Source organism: Eurosta solidaginis, chromosome 5, assembly GCF_040869045.1.
Source record: "Eurosta solidaginis isolate ZX-2024a chromosome 5, ASM4086904v1, whole genome shotgun sequence".
Taxonomy (NCBI): domain Eukaryota; kingdom Metazoa; phylum Arthropoda; class Insecta; order Diptera; family Tephritidae; genus Eurosta; species Eurosta solidaginis.
The window spans coordinates 258,147,461-258,162,794 of record NC_090323.1 but is presented as its reverse complement, the minus strand read 5'-3'; the positions used below and the strand labels follow the sequence as shown (position 1 = coordinate 258,162,794).

Here is a 15,334-nt window from a genome sequence, read left to right as displayed (position 1 = left end):
TTTGCAAAAAAACAGCTGTGCGAAAAGGCGCTAAATGCATTAGAACTTCACCCAATATCTTAAAAATTTAGTATATTTCGGCTGTTAGCAATTTTATATATGTAAACAAGTAGCTAACTATGCAGTGCTTACGAAAGTATTGGTAAGTTCATCTAACTGTCCAGCTAAATAAAATTAAATTAGTTCTTATTCAGCAGCAGCTCGCCAAACAAATTGGTGGAGCGTGGATTGGATTTGCATTTGCGTGCCAAACGCGCTAAGGAGTGCCTGCGGTGGGGTTCCATAAATGTTGTTCTGTTAGCAGTACTATTGTTTGATATTTCCAATCAATGTCCTTATGCACATTCCAAATGGTTCTACCTCGAATATCTAGCTGCTGCGTTAACAGGATTGGGTGCGTTTTCTTGCTTTCTAAAGTACTTTCTATACATATTCCATACAAATCCAATACTGGGTACTAAGGAACAAAAAAATTTGCTGAAATTTGAAGATTGTGGTGGGTACTAAGATAATAATGTGTTAGGTTTAAAAGTTATCAGCGCTGTTTATTTCATACCTCAGATACCACGTTTGTTGTTACACCACCAGCGCAAAAGAAAAAGCAAGGTTGTGATGACTTAACACCACATCAAATAAATAACACTTTAATAAGTTGGCATTCATCTTTTAATGACTGTGAGTTAAGAAGATGTAGTTAATTTAGTATAATTACTAATTTGTTAACTTTGCTCTTTTGTTTAGCAAGAGCCGGGATGTCGCATAATTGGAGTTATAGTCGTACAACACCACCACCAAGGAATAGCTATAGTCCACAAGGGCATCAACAAACGCTTAACGCTTCTTGGAACACTTCAATGGCAAATCGATCTTTAACAGCTAATGTGACTCCTTTGAACATAACAAATTCCATTTTGGAATCTGATTCGAAATATAAAAGTGATGAAATTATAACGGACGAAGCGAGCTTGAAAGAATATCTTAAGTGAGTATGAGTTATAACACTTCAAAAGAACAAACTGTACGCCTCTAAACCTTGTTTATAATAACTGTGTAGATAAGTTTTGTTCTTCCGTTTAGTATTCAATGAAAACTTTTTTATCTTCCCACTGAAACGACTCACACTGGACCGAGAATTGACACTTCGATATCATCAGCTAAGACTGAATGATGCTTTCCATTGACCGTTGACCAACATTTCGTACCTGGTACGCTAGCAGATGAAGACTTTGTTATTTTGCTTGGCTCCGCATGCTTTTATATACGATTTTTGTTTTGGATTCAAAGGCTTGCGTAGCGTGAGCAAGGGTTGCCAGCGCAATTTATAGCTTATCCAGGCCAATTATTAATCTGACGTACCACCAGGCGAATCCTGTTACAAATATGAACGTACACATATTTAGCAGCTAAGGCTCTGGCAACGCAAGTTCTTGGAAGATTCAATCTCTCGTTTATTCTCCAATCAGTTATTACTTTCGCGATAATTTTATTCGAGGGGTATGACACTGGGTTTATGTTTCGAAAAGCCCTTAATTTTGAACTTCGAAGTTGGAGCCTGAGCACAATATGTTGCTAATGCATAGCTTCGTTCCGCTGCTCTTGCAGCAACATTCTTCTCAAGCTTAAAGTGAAATATGTACAAATTATAATTTCAGGGAGTTTTCCCTTCAAGAACAAAGCATGAATGATGCCGCCGATATGAGTCAACATTATAATACTGGTTCAGTTAACTCTTTTTGGAACTATTGCAACACTGCAGCAAATATGCTTAAAACGTCCATATATCAATTAGCACCAATGACAAGTAAGCAGTACAATAAGAAAGAAAGAAGAAATTTTATTAATTTTTTATATTACATACAGCACCTTCAACGCCCAGTAAACAGTCGGCAAGCGAAGATGGTGGCCTTAAATTTATGGATAGTAACTCTGAAATAATCGGACGTATTTCGTCGGAAAAATTGTCACAATATGTAGCCAATTTGAGAAGAGTATGAAGCAGCTATTTATAAATTATTCAATTGACCTTGAGGATTTTGACACTTATAAACATTGCAGAAACTAGTTATGGGGATACAGTCGTGTAGCCGTGTTCTACTCGTTTCGTACACACTAAACCACTTGTCTAATTTTTCGATTTGAATGGCTATTCTACATCCTTCAGACGATAAGAAAAAAACGTTTTGTTCAATTGTTAAGGTTTAAGTGGCCATATCGGGAAAGAAATTCAACATTTTTGGTGTCAGAATGAACTAGATTCATATGTAAAGGAATCTCACATAGGCAAAACTATGAAAAATTATCAAGGAGTAATTATGTCGCTGTAGCAAAAGTAACACATACTATGGAGCAGGTGTAAGAGGGGGACGAGATGTAAAACTGAGAATAAATATGACATGGAAAGAGGGCTAGATTGTTATAATAATAATTAATGAAAGATACAGATTAAGCCAACAGGTAGAGAAAAGGGCAGAAGGAGATAAGGGAAGAGGTTGAAAGGGAGGATAATAGAGATTGAGAGGATACAATACTTGGAGTGAAAATAGGGATGGAAAGAGTAAAAGAAGTGGAAAAAAGGGAAATAAGGCGAAGATATAACATTTTGGGGAAAAGAAGAGAAAGGTTAGGAAAAAGAGGTATCGTTGTGACGGATAGAAAAGGTGAGTTAAGCGCGTGTTTTCTAAGAAACTGTAAGAGAAAAAGAGATTGAGGTATACCTCTAAGAAGATATGAGGGTTATAACAATTATTACTCCCATTGCGCTCTACTATTCCAATTGGGGATTTTAATACCACTGCATGGTTATACAGAATCCCTTGACCCCAAAAAGAAGCTTTATGTTTCCGTATTACTGCGAACTAAAAATATATTGCTAAATATTTTTGTAGTGGATATCAGCAACCATATTGGAGCGTTTGGACAAAGAAATAAAAAATATTGACGAATCTTTCAAAAATCGTGGGTTTGCTGATATGCGTTTGGGAGGCATTGGGCTAGAACGCTTGAAGAAAACGGTAGAAAACCAGCAATTTGTTAACCAATATATACCAATGTTACCTCTAATACTGCCGTTTTTGGAAATGTCAAGCAATCAAGAATATTTGGTGCAGCGCATAAAAGGTACATCAACCATGTAAACAGATTAAGATTTTTAATTCGTTTAAAAATGTTTCACAGATTTAGCCCAAGGTTCCTGCATTGCCGATTATCGTTGGAATTCTGGTGCTGCTTATAATGGTCTAAAATGGGATGAACATCTACCAACTGATGCTGCTGTATGTTTATAAATAATACCATAATAAAGCCCACTTGCACAACAGCAAGTTATCTTTTAGCTCAGAGTTACTTTAAAAAATTTGTCAAAAATGTATGAGTATAACCCCTCATATCAAGTTAACTCTGAGTTAAAAAGATAACTTGCCGTTCTGTTAGTAATATATTTATAAATATACAGAATTTTAGTAAAATATTTTTTTCTTTGTATTTTTAGATTTTATTTCATTTATTCTGCGTGTATATGGACAGTCAACTAATGCCTTTACCGCAAGGTGGTGGACGTCCCTTCTACAATCGTTATGTAGTTATGGGCAAAGAGAAACGTTCTGCAAAAGAAACACTTGCACTTGTTCAAAATAAAGCACACTGTGCCATACTCTGTACAAATCCACAAAAGCCACGTTTTAATTTTATAAGCGATAAAGAAATTCATACATGTGCTTATGATCGTAATAATTTATTTTATGTAATTATACAATTCTTAATTTATATGAAAACACATCAGGAGGGTTCTTTGGAAGGAGTTAATCTTGGTAAAAGCGGCATCAATATCTTGTGTGTCATTGAAGGCTAAGCTTTTTGTTTAAATATGGGTTTGCTTATACTAATTTTAGGCTAGAATTACTTTCAAGAGAACTAATTGTAAACGACTAAGTTAATGAAATTATTCCTATTTAAATTCACTCATAAGCCGCACTAAATCTCATAATTGGTTTAATTGCTTTAGTTTTGCTAAAGTATTGTATTATGGACTGAGTTTGTAAAAGATAGAAATAAGCTAATATTTTTGTCATACCCAAAATCAGGAATATTAAAAAAATCCGTACTCAATGAACTGAAAACGAAAAAAGTTATTGTTGTTATTGTACATGTATGCGTATAAAACACACACACACTCGCACTTAATTGCATATATTTTGCTCTACTAGTACTAAATTTTGCTCGTAGTTATCGGGTGCAAAACTTTTAATTAAAGTGATTCACTGATTTATATCTCACAAATCTTTGGTACATTGCATTGGACATTAATCGTTTTTCTGCTGTGTGTATTTATCATGTCGCAATAGTGATTTGTGACTGAAATGCAACGCACATTGCATATAATAAAAACAGCTGCAGATAAAATAGAAATTTAAAAGTGGAACTACATACCCTGCACTTTTTAAAGTAGTGTTAGCGAGAATAGCTGATAAAGTTATCGTTTTAAAGTGTGAAACAAAAATATTAGAAGAAAAAGTTTCATGGAAAATGTTACATGCTTTCTATCAAAGAGTATGTGAAAGGTGTTCTCTGATGAGTTGGATGTCAAAATAAAATGTGCTAATTCTGTTGAGACGTTGTTATGAGAATTCTTTCGCAAATACCTTCAGAGCTACCAAGCAGACTGGTGCTAAATATCCCTTAAAGAAACAAGTTGCAGGATTACTCGCTGAAACATACTCCACCAAAATGAGAAGTAATTAATCCGTCTAGAAAACTATGCCTATCCGATCCACAACAGTCTAAGGAAACTTTAAGTGAATTAAACTTGCACAAGTTATATTCAAGCTCGAGTTGTTGTTGTTGTAGCATAAGAACACTCCCCGAAGGCCTTGGGGAGTGTTATCGATATTGATGGTCCTTTGCCATACCGCCCTCCCACCCCTAGATACATGAGGAGTTCGCCTTCCCCAGAGCCTCGGCTGTTAATGAAAGAGGATTCGCCACGGATAGGTGAGATTGACAATTGGGTTGGAGAAGCTATATATAGCGCTGCCAACCCGTTGAAAGGGTTGCGCTAACCTGACATTATCACCGACTAAATCCTCCGCGGCCTTATTTACAACATGGACGTTCCAAATATCGACCATTCTGAACATCCACGTCGATGGCACTACGCTACCAGCTGTCCTACACCCCAAAATCTTGGGTGTGACGTTTGATCAAGATCTACATTTTTGTCAGCATGCAGCCGCAATTATACCGAAAATCCAGAGCCGTAATAAAATCCTCAAATCCCTTGCTGGTAGTACTTGGGGAAAATACAAAGAAACGCTCATTACCACATACTAAGCAATTGGCCAGCCGATTGCATGCTACGCGTCCCCGCCAAGCCTAAAAACTACTCAATGGAGGAAGCTACAAGCCTGCCAAAATACTGCTCTCAGAACCGCCACGGGCTGTCTCCTTATGTCCCCAGAACACCATCTACATAATGAGACGAGAATACTCCCCATCAGGGAGAGAAAGGATATGCTAACCAAACAGAATACCCAGAAACCTGGGCATCCCAACAGACATCTGATTGATGAACCAACACCGCCCAGGGGCTTAAGGAGTCATCTCCGTAAGCATTATGAGGAAATACGGCACCTGAGAACTCAGTCGTTTAAAAGCACAAAACACAAGCAGATCCTCAGTGAACTCCACAAACAGGCGTCGGACTTTTATGCGGAAGAGGAACGCATACCCCCCAGGGAAACGCGAGTCACTCTAGCTCAACTTCGTTCTGGATACTGTAACAGGCTAAACTCTTACCTATCCAGAATCAGCCCCGACATACAAAATGTATGCCCCGCTTGCAATGTGTCCCCACATGGCACCAACCATTTCTTTAATTGTGGAACCAACGCCTCTAACACCCCTTTCATTATGGTCCACCCCTGTTGAAACAGCAAGTTTCCTTGGACTTCCGTTAGAGGATATTGATGACAATCTGTGATCGGTCGCACCTATTGGGTGGGTGTTGAAGCACTGCTACAACAACAACAACAACCCTCTGAATCTATTTGGTATTTTAGTCGCCTCTTACGATAGGCATACCTACCGCAGGTATATTCTAACCTCCTAACCCGCTGGGGGTGTTCAGCTCGAGTCGATTGCTATTGTATATACTTTTTATAACATTACTCTCGGCTTGAAAATATGAGATACTTTCGATGATATATGAATGCATTACCGGCATGCTGTTTGATGTCACTAATACCAAGCAGAGTAAAGAGAACCTCCTCCATAAAACGACTTCCTTCGGATCTAACGGCCCAGCGATGTGTGACCGTATCTCGCCACGGTGTCTACGCAGATGCTCCGTTATTTTCCTGGCGAGACGGAACCGCAATAAGAAGTTTTCTCGCTCCAGTGCTTAGACCCGATTTTTATGGGAGCCTCATATAATTGCTGAGTGGCATCAAAATATTTGCCCAAAGGTTCGAAGATGGCTGCATATCTCTGTAGATTTGAAAATGGACTTTGTAGGTTTTGTCTTCAAACCTCTTTTATGTGCTTTGCTCATCTATAAACTTTTCACGCCGCCCAGTCTTGATTTACTGAAATGGTTAAGCAGCCTTCCCACATAAAATACAAGTTAAGACGAGGGTTAATATGTTTATTAGTGAGAATAAGCTGACGACGCACTTCCCCACACGCGCGCATAGCCAGCGCAGGTAAACAATCTGCGCTGTAAGCAATATCGAATTTCTTCAGGTAACAAAATTGCAATTCATGGGAAGCGCCTCGTCAGCAATTAATAATTAAGTCAATGAAAGTTTTAGGTTTAGTTTTAGCATTAGTTGTTTGAGATTGTCATTCTGTTTTTGGTTACGCTGGACTACTCATGGTAATTATACTATTAAGAAACTTGAAAGCTGTTGTTTTTTTACTTACAGGGAAACCAAGGGGCCGTGGGGCGGCCCCCACTTTTATCTTTTTAGAGCCCCGGAGTGGGGCTCTTAACTGGCGTCCGAGTAGGGAAAAATGGGCCTCCTTAAAAAAGAGGTCTTGAAATAGTGTGTTCAGAAGAACACATCAAAACAAGGGTGGTTTTCATCCCTAAGGCCGGCAGAAGGGGGCATGAAGTAGCCAAAGACTTTCGGCCAATAAGTCTCACGTCCTTTGTTCTGAAAACGTTCGAAAGGCTACTAGATATACATATACGGGAGCTTCTAGGCGAGGCTCCACTTTCCACGGCACAGCACGCATACCTGAGAGGGAAATCCACAGAAACCGCGTTACATGAAGTAGTTCGAACGGTGGAAAAGTCCCTTCATCACAAGCAGTCCACTCTGGCTGCGTTTGTTGATGTGGAAGGCGCGTTTAACAATCTAAGAGCCGAAGCGATTGAGGCTGCCCTCTGTAGGGCAGAGGTTGCAGAGCCACTACGGCTTTGGATTTCAACCCTGCTTCGCAACCGCGAAATAACAGCAGAGCTAGTGTTGGCAAGCAGGTATGCAGAGGCACACCACAGGGGGGGGGGGGGGGCGGGTGCTTTCACCTCTGCTTTGGTTGATCATCAATGAAATCGTAGGAAAACTTAACGCAGGGCGGGTTAAGATCGTGGCGTATGCCGACGACGAGGCGATCTTGGTCTCTAGTCCTTTCCCCTCCGTAATGAGCGAAATCATGGAAAGGACCTTGGCTAAACTCAGCAGGTGGGATGTGGCCTTAGGTTAAGTCCCGACAAGACGGACCTGCTTCTCTACACGCGGAAATACCATCCACCTGCCTTCAGACTGCCATTCTTAAACGGCCAGCAACTAACCCTGCCATCGCATACCAAGTATCTGAGACTAACAGTTGACTGCAAGTTGAATTAGGAAGTATGCATCGAAGAGCGGGTACGGAAGGCCTGCATCGCCTTCTACCGCTTGGGGATGGAAGATGTCAGAGTTCTTCCCTTATTGTGTGACACTAAATAGCCATAAAGAGTTAAAGCTCTATGAGTCTTTCTTCAGCTGCCCTTCTGTCCAGGCTGACCACGTTTTCGTTACCGGGGCCCAGGCTGAACAGATAGTGCTAATCAGGCCCGCCGATAGGGGGGGGGGGGCGATTCCCCCCGGGCCCGGGGTTTCTCAGGGGGCCCGCCATTAAGAGGTACTAAAACATTTTTTTAATTCAGGAGAGTTTTTAGTTGTTCCATGTGCAAATTTTAAGCCCAATTTCAAATGCAACGAATATTTATAATGATTTTTTGCCTGGGCCTGAGGAGACAATAAAAACATCAAACAAAAATGTATGTTTACATGAATCCGAAATCGTAAAATTTTCTTGGTGAGACTGATGAAGATTCATCTTCAAAACGCCTTCCAACAATGCCACCAACTCTGTATCAAAGTTCAGATTATTTAAACGACTTCGACATCGGTACCGTGAATAATGAGTTTTTGCGATCTGAAGAAGTCAACGAAATAATTCGTCGAGGTCACCAAAAGTGTCCTGTTATTTTTTCACGCCATTGTCATGACGAGGCATTTCCTACCTCGTTGTTAAACAGAATCTTGCCAAATGAAGAGAAAGTGGAGCGTGACTGGTTAGTGTGGAGTGCCAGTAGCAATGCTTTTTATTGCCTACCATGTCGTCTATTAAGCACCAATACTTTAAATCGACCTAAAATTTGTTCTGCGGACATTCGAAATTCCAGGTATGGAAGAAGCTATACGATAAACTGCCATCACACGAAAATACTCAAGATCACATTAAATGTTATATTCAATGGCGACCTTTACAAAATTTAATTCAAAAGGAGGCTACAATTGATACACTTATCACTGAAACTCAAAAGTGGAAAGAAATTTTATATAGAATTTTGGACACTATTATTTTATTTTTGGGTGAAAGAGGCCTAGCTTTCAAAGGTGAAAGTATATATCTTGGTGAACGAAACGATGGAAATTTTTTCGGCATCTAAGGTCTCATAAGCCAATATGATCCGATACTTAGAGATCAGTTGGAGAAAGTTAGGATTTCACAACAGCAGCACAAACGCTTACAAGTTCACTATCTTTCCCCAGACATTCAGAACGAGTTTATAGAAATTTGTGCAAAGCACGTTAGATCAAAGCAAGAAAGCCAAGTATTTTGCTATTATCGTTGATGCTATGCCACTTTGACTGCGTTCATTTTGCGCTAACTTCATTTCAATTCGAAAGCAACAAATTTTGCAATTCCAAAACGGTTTTTGGCTTTCGTGAATTGTAACCAAAAAATTGGTCAGAAAATCCATTTTCCATACTTGATTGAAGATTGCCGTGCACAAGGGTATGATAACGGCGCCAATATGAAAGGAGCTTACAACGGGGCACGGCGTCACATTCTCGACAAAAACTCGAATGCTGAGTTCGAGTGCCTTGCGCAACCCACAGTCTCAATTTATGTGGTGTTGATGCTGCAGAATGTAACTTTCTGCGGAGTTGTACACAAATGATTTACTATTTTCAGCAGCAGTCCACAACGATGGGACATCCTCAAAAAAAATGTACCGAGCTCTCTTCATAGTCTTTCAGCCAAAAGCCAAATTTGACTGCGCTAGCATACGGCGATGTTACCGGTATTCTCAAGTGCATCAACAAGTTCGAATGTATCTTGATGTCCTCAATTTAGTTCAAAATACTGACTACAAATAATGAAAGAAACGTGGTCTTCCAAGCTAGAGACGCCAGCATAGATGTTAAGGTCCGACAGGAACCAATGGGAAACAATTTTAAACGAATCCGAAACAGTTGCTATTCAATTGAACATCTCGCCAAAGTTTCCGGAACTGATTTCCTTCCGCCTACTGTCGCGCCTTTTATACTTTTTGATTTCTCGTTGCATACTTCTAGGCTTTTCCATTCCAGAACTTACTATTTAGTTATCAGCTACAAAATCACCAGCCACAACTACGTTTACAACTTCTCATATGCGTGAGTAATACTTGCACAAATTATTGCCCTCTCTTATGAGCAACTCAGATAAGATATATGCATGTGTTTGTGCGTTGCTTCTCCGCTGCTCGTATACGTACATATGTGTAGACGCAATTATTGATTCCTTTATGTAGGTACAAGTGGCTGTCTGCTTTATTGTTGTTGACTTCATTTACTTAGCACCAGACTAGGGATGTGAGTATCACTTAGTTACACTCATACTCGTCACACAAATCTCGCGATCTAAACGCTGCTAGCATCTCCAAATGTACCACTCTTCTACTCCGTGGTTTCCCAATGGTTTGTATGCGGTAGATGGTATCACTGATCTTCTTCACAATTTTGTACGGGCCTTCCCAACTGCACCGAATCTTGGATGGAACACCTTTCCAAATCTCCTTCCAAGAAACCTTCCGAATTATTGTTCTCATCGTACCTGCGTTTTATCTTACTACTCATTATCCTTGATCGTTCCCTCGCACTCTGTTGTTTGGCCAATGAACTACTTTGTAAAGCTTGCTCTTGACGGATTGGCTTCACATACTCCGTATCGTTCAGACATTTCCTAACAGAAGCGCTGGCTTGAAGCCACCCTAGCATTCTTTCTGGAAAATTCTTTCAGTCGTTTTAGTGCGTCCATTAGGTTTTGTCAATGCCAGTGTTTCTCTCGCAGGTACTTTTGATTTCACTTTATTTGGCCCATTCGATCTATCAATCTTTTCTCGATATACTTTCCTTGACTTTCGTGGTCTCTGTCGAATCTTCTCCGCCAGTACCCGATTACTGCTGAACGCTTTCTCCAAACTAAAGTTAAGTGGTATATCCTGGTTCATATAGCGCATAATCTTTCTCCGTATATGGATCCTGATGTCATGGTCAACTAAGAAGTCCACTCCCAATATGACTTCATCAACAATCTCCGCCACAATGAATTTGTGTAGAACCATGACCTTTCCAATTAATACCTCACATATCACTTCTCCCTGGACTTGGTTATACTCACCAGTGACCGTACGCAACCTTGCTCCAGGTAACGGTTTTACTCTCCGGTTGACCAAGTCAGATCGGATTAAGGAATGAGATGCGCCCGTATCTACAGTCAGTACACGCTCCTTGCCATCCAGCTTTCCTTCGACGGCAAGACTGTTCGATTTTCTTCCAATTTGCGACACAGATATGACAGGACATTCAATAGCTGGGGTAAGTTTTCGTTCTTTACATCTGACATGCTCTTCCTCATCTCCTCCACCTCCTTTGCGTTTACGGCCACCCACATTGTTGGAACTATTAGGACCAAGATCGCAATGACATGCAATGTGACCGGGCTTCCCGAATTTGAAGCATTTGATAACTCTTTCACTCCGCTTTTGCGATCGTTTCAGCACCTCCAATATTGCGTTTATCCACTCTGACCTTTCTATTTCCACACGGCGTGCTTTGTATGCGGGCTTACTCAAAAGCGACACTGTTTCTGGAGTCAGTGCATGGGATACCGTTTCTGCGAATGTGGGTTTTGGGTTTGCATATGTCGCTCGCTTCGTTTCTACGTCCCGTATGCCATTTATAAAACTCTGGATTTTTACCCTCTCGGTGTACTCCACGAGTGCGTCCGCATTTGCTAAATGTGCCAACCTTTCAACATCCGAGGCAAACTCCTGCAAAGTCTCATTCGCTTTTTGGTGACGGTTTTGCAACTCAATTTGGAATATCTGTTTTTTATGCTCGCTTCCATAACGTCTCTCGACAGCGGCCACCAAGCCTTCATAGCTGTTCCGTTCGTGTTCTGGAATAGTCTGTAAGATTTCGGCAGCTGGTCCTTTCAATGCTACGAAGAGTGCAGCAACTTTATCTTCAGCATTCCAGTTGTTCACTGCTGCGGTCAGTTGAGATGACATTTGCGACGTCATTTCTGAAATACGTGCCTTCTGTGATTCCAGTTGGGATGCTATATATGTCTTCTGTTCTTCCAGTTGAGTTTCCATCTTGGATGCCATATATGTATTCTGTTCTTCCATCTTGGATGTTAAATGTGTCTCCTGCGATTCCAGCTGAGATGCCACTGTCGATGTTTGAGCAGTTATTGCAGCCAATATCATGTTCAAGTCTGTGCTGGTAACTGTCTGGGATGTTTCATTTTTCTCTTAAATTTTTGTTGTCTCGTCGACATCAAGATGAAAGACATACTCTTCCACGTTAATTGCTTCTGCTTCCATTGCCTCTCGTAGTCGTGCCTGAAGTTCGAGTTTAATGCCGGTTGCATTCAATCCACGGCTCTCCAACTCCTTCGTCAGTTGCTGGATCTTCAATTCACTGAACTTTGCCATTTCCTTGTTGTCCTCTGGAATTTATTCAATAATTCCTCTTCTGACACCAACTGTAACGAATTTACTTGCAATTCCGCTTATTTCAAATCTTCTACTAAGGTTCGAATCACTAAACTGTTGAATAAATAACTCCAATATTGAATAATGGAAAAATGGCCTTTATTAAAGTACTTCACAATAAATAATACTGCTATTGCTCGCCAGATAGCGTCTTAATCAAAACTAATTGATAGCTTAAGTGAAACTGATTTCTTTGCGCCTACTGTCGCGCCTTTTATACTTTTTGATTTCTCGTTACATGCTTCTAGGCTTTTCCATTCCAGAACTTACTATTTAGTTATCAGCTACAAAATCACCAGCCACAACTACGTTTACAACTTCTCATATGCGTGAGTAATACTTGCACAAACTATTGCCCTCTCTTGTGAGCAACTCAGATAAGATATATGCATGTGTTTGTGCGTTGCTTCACCGCTTCTCGTATACGCAGATATGTGTAGGCGCAATTATTGATTCGTTTATGTAGATACAAGTGACTGTGTGCTTTATTGTTGTTGACTTCATTTACTTAGCACCAGACTAAGGATATGAGTATCACTTAGTGTCACTCATACTCGTCACAATAGTATAAATAGTAAATATTCTGTGTTAATTTTATTGTCAACTCTTAGTTCAAAAATCATTTAGTTGATGTGGCAAACATTTTTTTTGATGTAATCCATCTATAATGATTCACGAATGAGACGTCATTAATTCAAGTTAATCAAATGTATTAGTGGATTTTTTATAGGGGGCCCCTAAATTGTTTAGTCCCGGGCCCGGATTTTCTCTCTACGGCCCTGGTGCTAATACCGCCTAAGTGGTTTAGCCTCTCCATGCATTCGGGGACTATTAAGGATCTAATCTAAAGTAATCGCAATGAATCCGGTTGGTCTATAGCAAGTTCATTGCCTTAATCGCATATCCGCCTCGCTTATGTCCATTTGGGAACTTTTTCTGGCCATCTCATCTGCGAATTCATTCCCTTCAATTTCGCAGTGCCTAGTGAGCTAGCGAAGGAAGACATTGAGATGTCTCATTAACGCCATCAAAGCTCGACACCTCAGCATGATATCCCACTTTATCAGATTGAATTTTAATACCTTTCAGGTGGCCTGGCCGTCGACAAAATCGCTGCTTTGGTGCCTGGGACCGTATTGTTCTGGAGCAGTCTTGCTGCAGACACTCCCTGAAGGATTTGGGCTGTGTTATCGATGTTGACGGTCCTTTGCCGGAAGTAGTACCGGTACGTTCCGGTACCAAGCCCCATTAAGGTACTAGCCCGACCATCTAGGGAACGACTCCATTAAACTTTCTACGTCATGGCCGTCCCACTCCGTAATTCCATGAGGGACTTGGGGTCGCAAGAGCCTGGTCTGCTTAATATGTGTATGATACAGTCATAATTGTAACAGGATTCGCATCGTGCAGGTGAGGTTGACAATTGGGTTGAATCCCCTTGAACGATATCTTAGCTCTGCACCTGGAAGACAAAAACCTTTCGCTATCTAATCTATATAGAGTCTCTTCGCGGCGAAATCCTGCACGAACATTTGTAGATGCATCAAGTGGAAAATAACGTGATATCCTTATTGAGGTGCGCTGCTCACTGCACCTGATATTCCCAGGAATGTTATCCTTCCACGTTTAAACGGTTAAGCGCCAATTAAGTAAGTAAGTTAGCCTTCCACCAGCAAATAGCTAAATACGCTAATATCGGTCGATTGACTGTTTGGTACAGCCGAAATCCCTTTTTCTGATTTCGTATGCTGCCAGAGCTTTCACTCGTCTAAACGTAACTATTTCAGATTAATTTTGAGTCGAAGTTTATGCAAGATATTTGGCTGGAAAGAAGAGATTTATCATTGTGCCGTTTAGTCTCGGTTAATTGAAGGAAAGAATTTTTGGTTTTCTTGTGAATAGGACATGTTCTGTTTTTGTTGGATTTACTCCCAGCCCTCTGCCTATAGCGAAATGCTGCAAAGTGCCCCTTCCATGAGCTCGCTAATCGCTGGAAGGAACTCAGCTGTTCCTGAGTCGTCAGCGTATGCGGCTATCGTCATTCCTTTTGCCCCGACAACTAAATAAACCTTGAATGCGATATATTTTCGGATTAAGCGACACTCAAAGAAACTCTAAGGCAGGAAGTTCTTCAACCTTTTTCTGAGGTATATTGTCCAGCCGACGAATTGCAATCGGGCAAGCGAGATTGACAAAACTTTCCTCTCGACACTGTAATAGCCTCATGCTAATGTGGTTGGCATCGGAGGATGGTGACATTATCCGCTCCATAAGCAGCCTTTTTTCTACTTAATAGAACATTTCTAGCATGGTAAATGTATTTGTATGCCATTTACTTCCAGACATCTACAGATTCCAAAAAAGTGAGTAGAATAACTGTTGTTCAGTGAGTATAATAAAAAATGTTGCCACTTGAGCAACAATGGACTTGTATGAAGCTAGAGATTAGCTCTAGGTAACGATTTACGAACCATAGAAAAAATAGTGTTTTGAAGTTGTCAAGCATTTGCCACATACACATCCACACATATACCCAGGCGTCCAGTTGCACGCGAGCGAACGCAGCTGCAGCCGGAAGTGAAAATGTGTTAAACAATTCCCGTTATCCCATACCGCAGAAAGTTGCATGGCGAAGTTTTGTTTTGCTCCGTTTGTTTGTGTCGTTGTTGCAATTGCGGTTGCCGCTGCTGGAACTGCTTCCATTGCCCCATGTTGAAGCCGTTTACAGCTCCAGCAACAGCTATTGTCGCCCATGTTTTCAGCTCATAAAGTTTGCTTGTTGCTCTTGTTTTGTTGTTCTGTTATTGTGTAAATTGAGTGCAATTAAATTGCAGTCGTTAATGCCATAAAGAGGGCAAATGCGGGTAGCTGCAAGGAGAGGTAGGCAGATTAAGGGTAGAATTGGTGTGAAATTCCATTGTGTGGTTTGTTGCATAACGACTGCAACTGCTTGGTGGAGTGCCGTAACATTGAACGTAAACCATTTATGCTGAAATATGTACGAACCAATATCGGCCT

General features: G+C 40.7%; 1 protein-coding gene across 2 annotated transcripts; it reads left to right on the top strand.

Moving 5' to 3' along the window:
* On the top strand, positions 1-6,697 carry LOC137253315 (transmembrane protein 209). Of its 2 annotated transcripts, none has more exons than XM_067790022.1 (9): positions 1-142; positions 195-496; positions 562-675; positions 742-982; positions 1,653-1,801; positions 1,861-1,988; positions 2,886-3,117; positions 3,175-3,272; positions 3,488-6,697. In XM_067790022.1, exons 1-9 carry the CDS (start codon positions 120-122, stop codon positions 3,845-3,847), a joined length of 1,647 nt encoding a protein of 548 aa, XP_067646123.1. In that variant the 5' UTR covers positions 1-119; the 3' UTR covers positions 3,848-6,697. The 2 variants fall into 2 exon arrangements, with proteins under 2 accessions (XP_067646123.1, XP_067646124.1); XM_067790023.1 differs by having other exon boundaries at positions 198-496; positions 3,488-6,694.
* Positions 6,698-15,334: the final 8,637 nt, after the last annotated feature.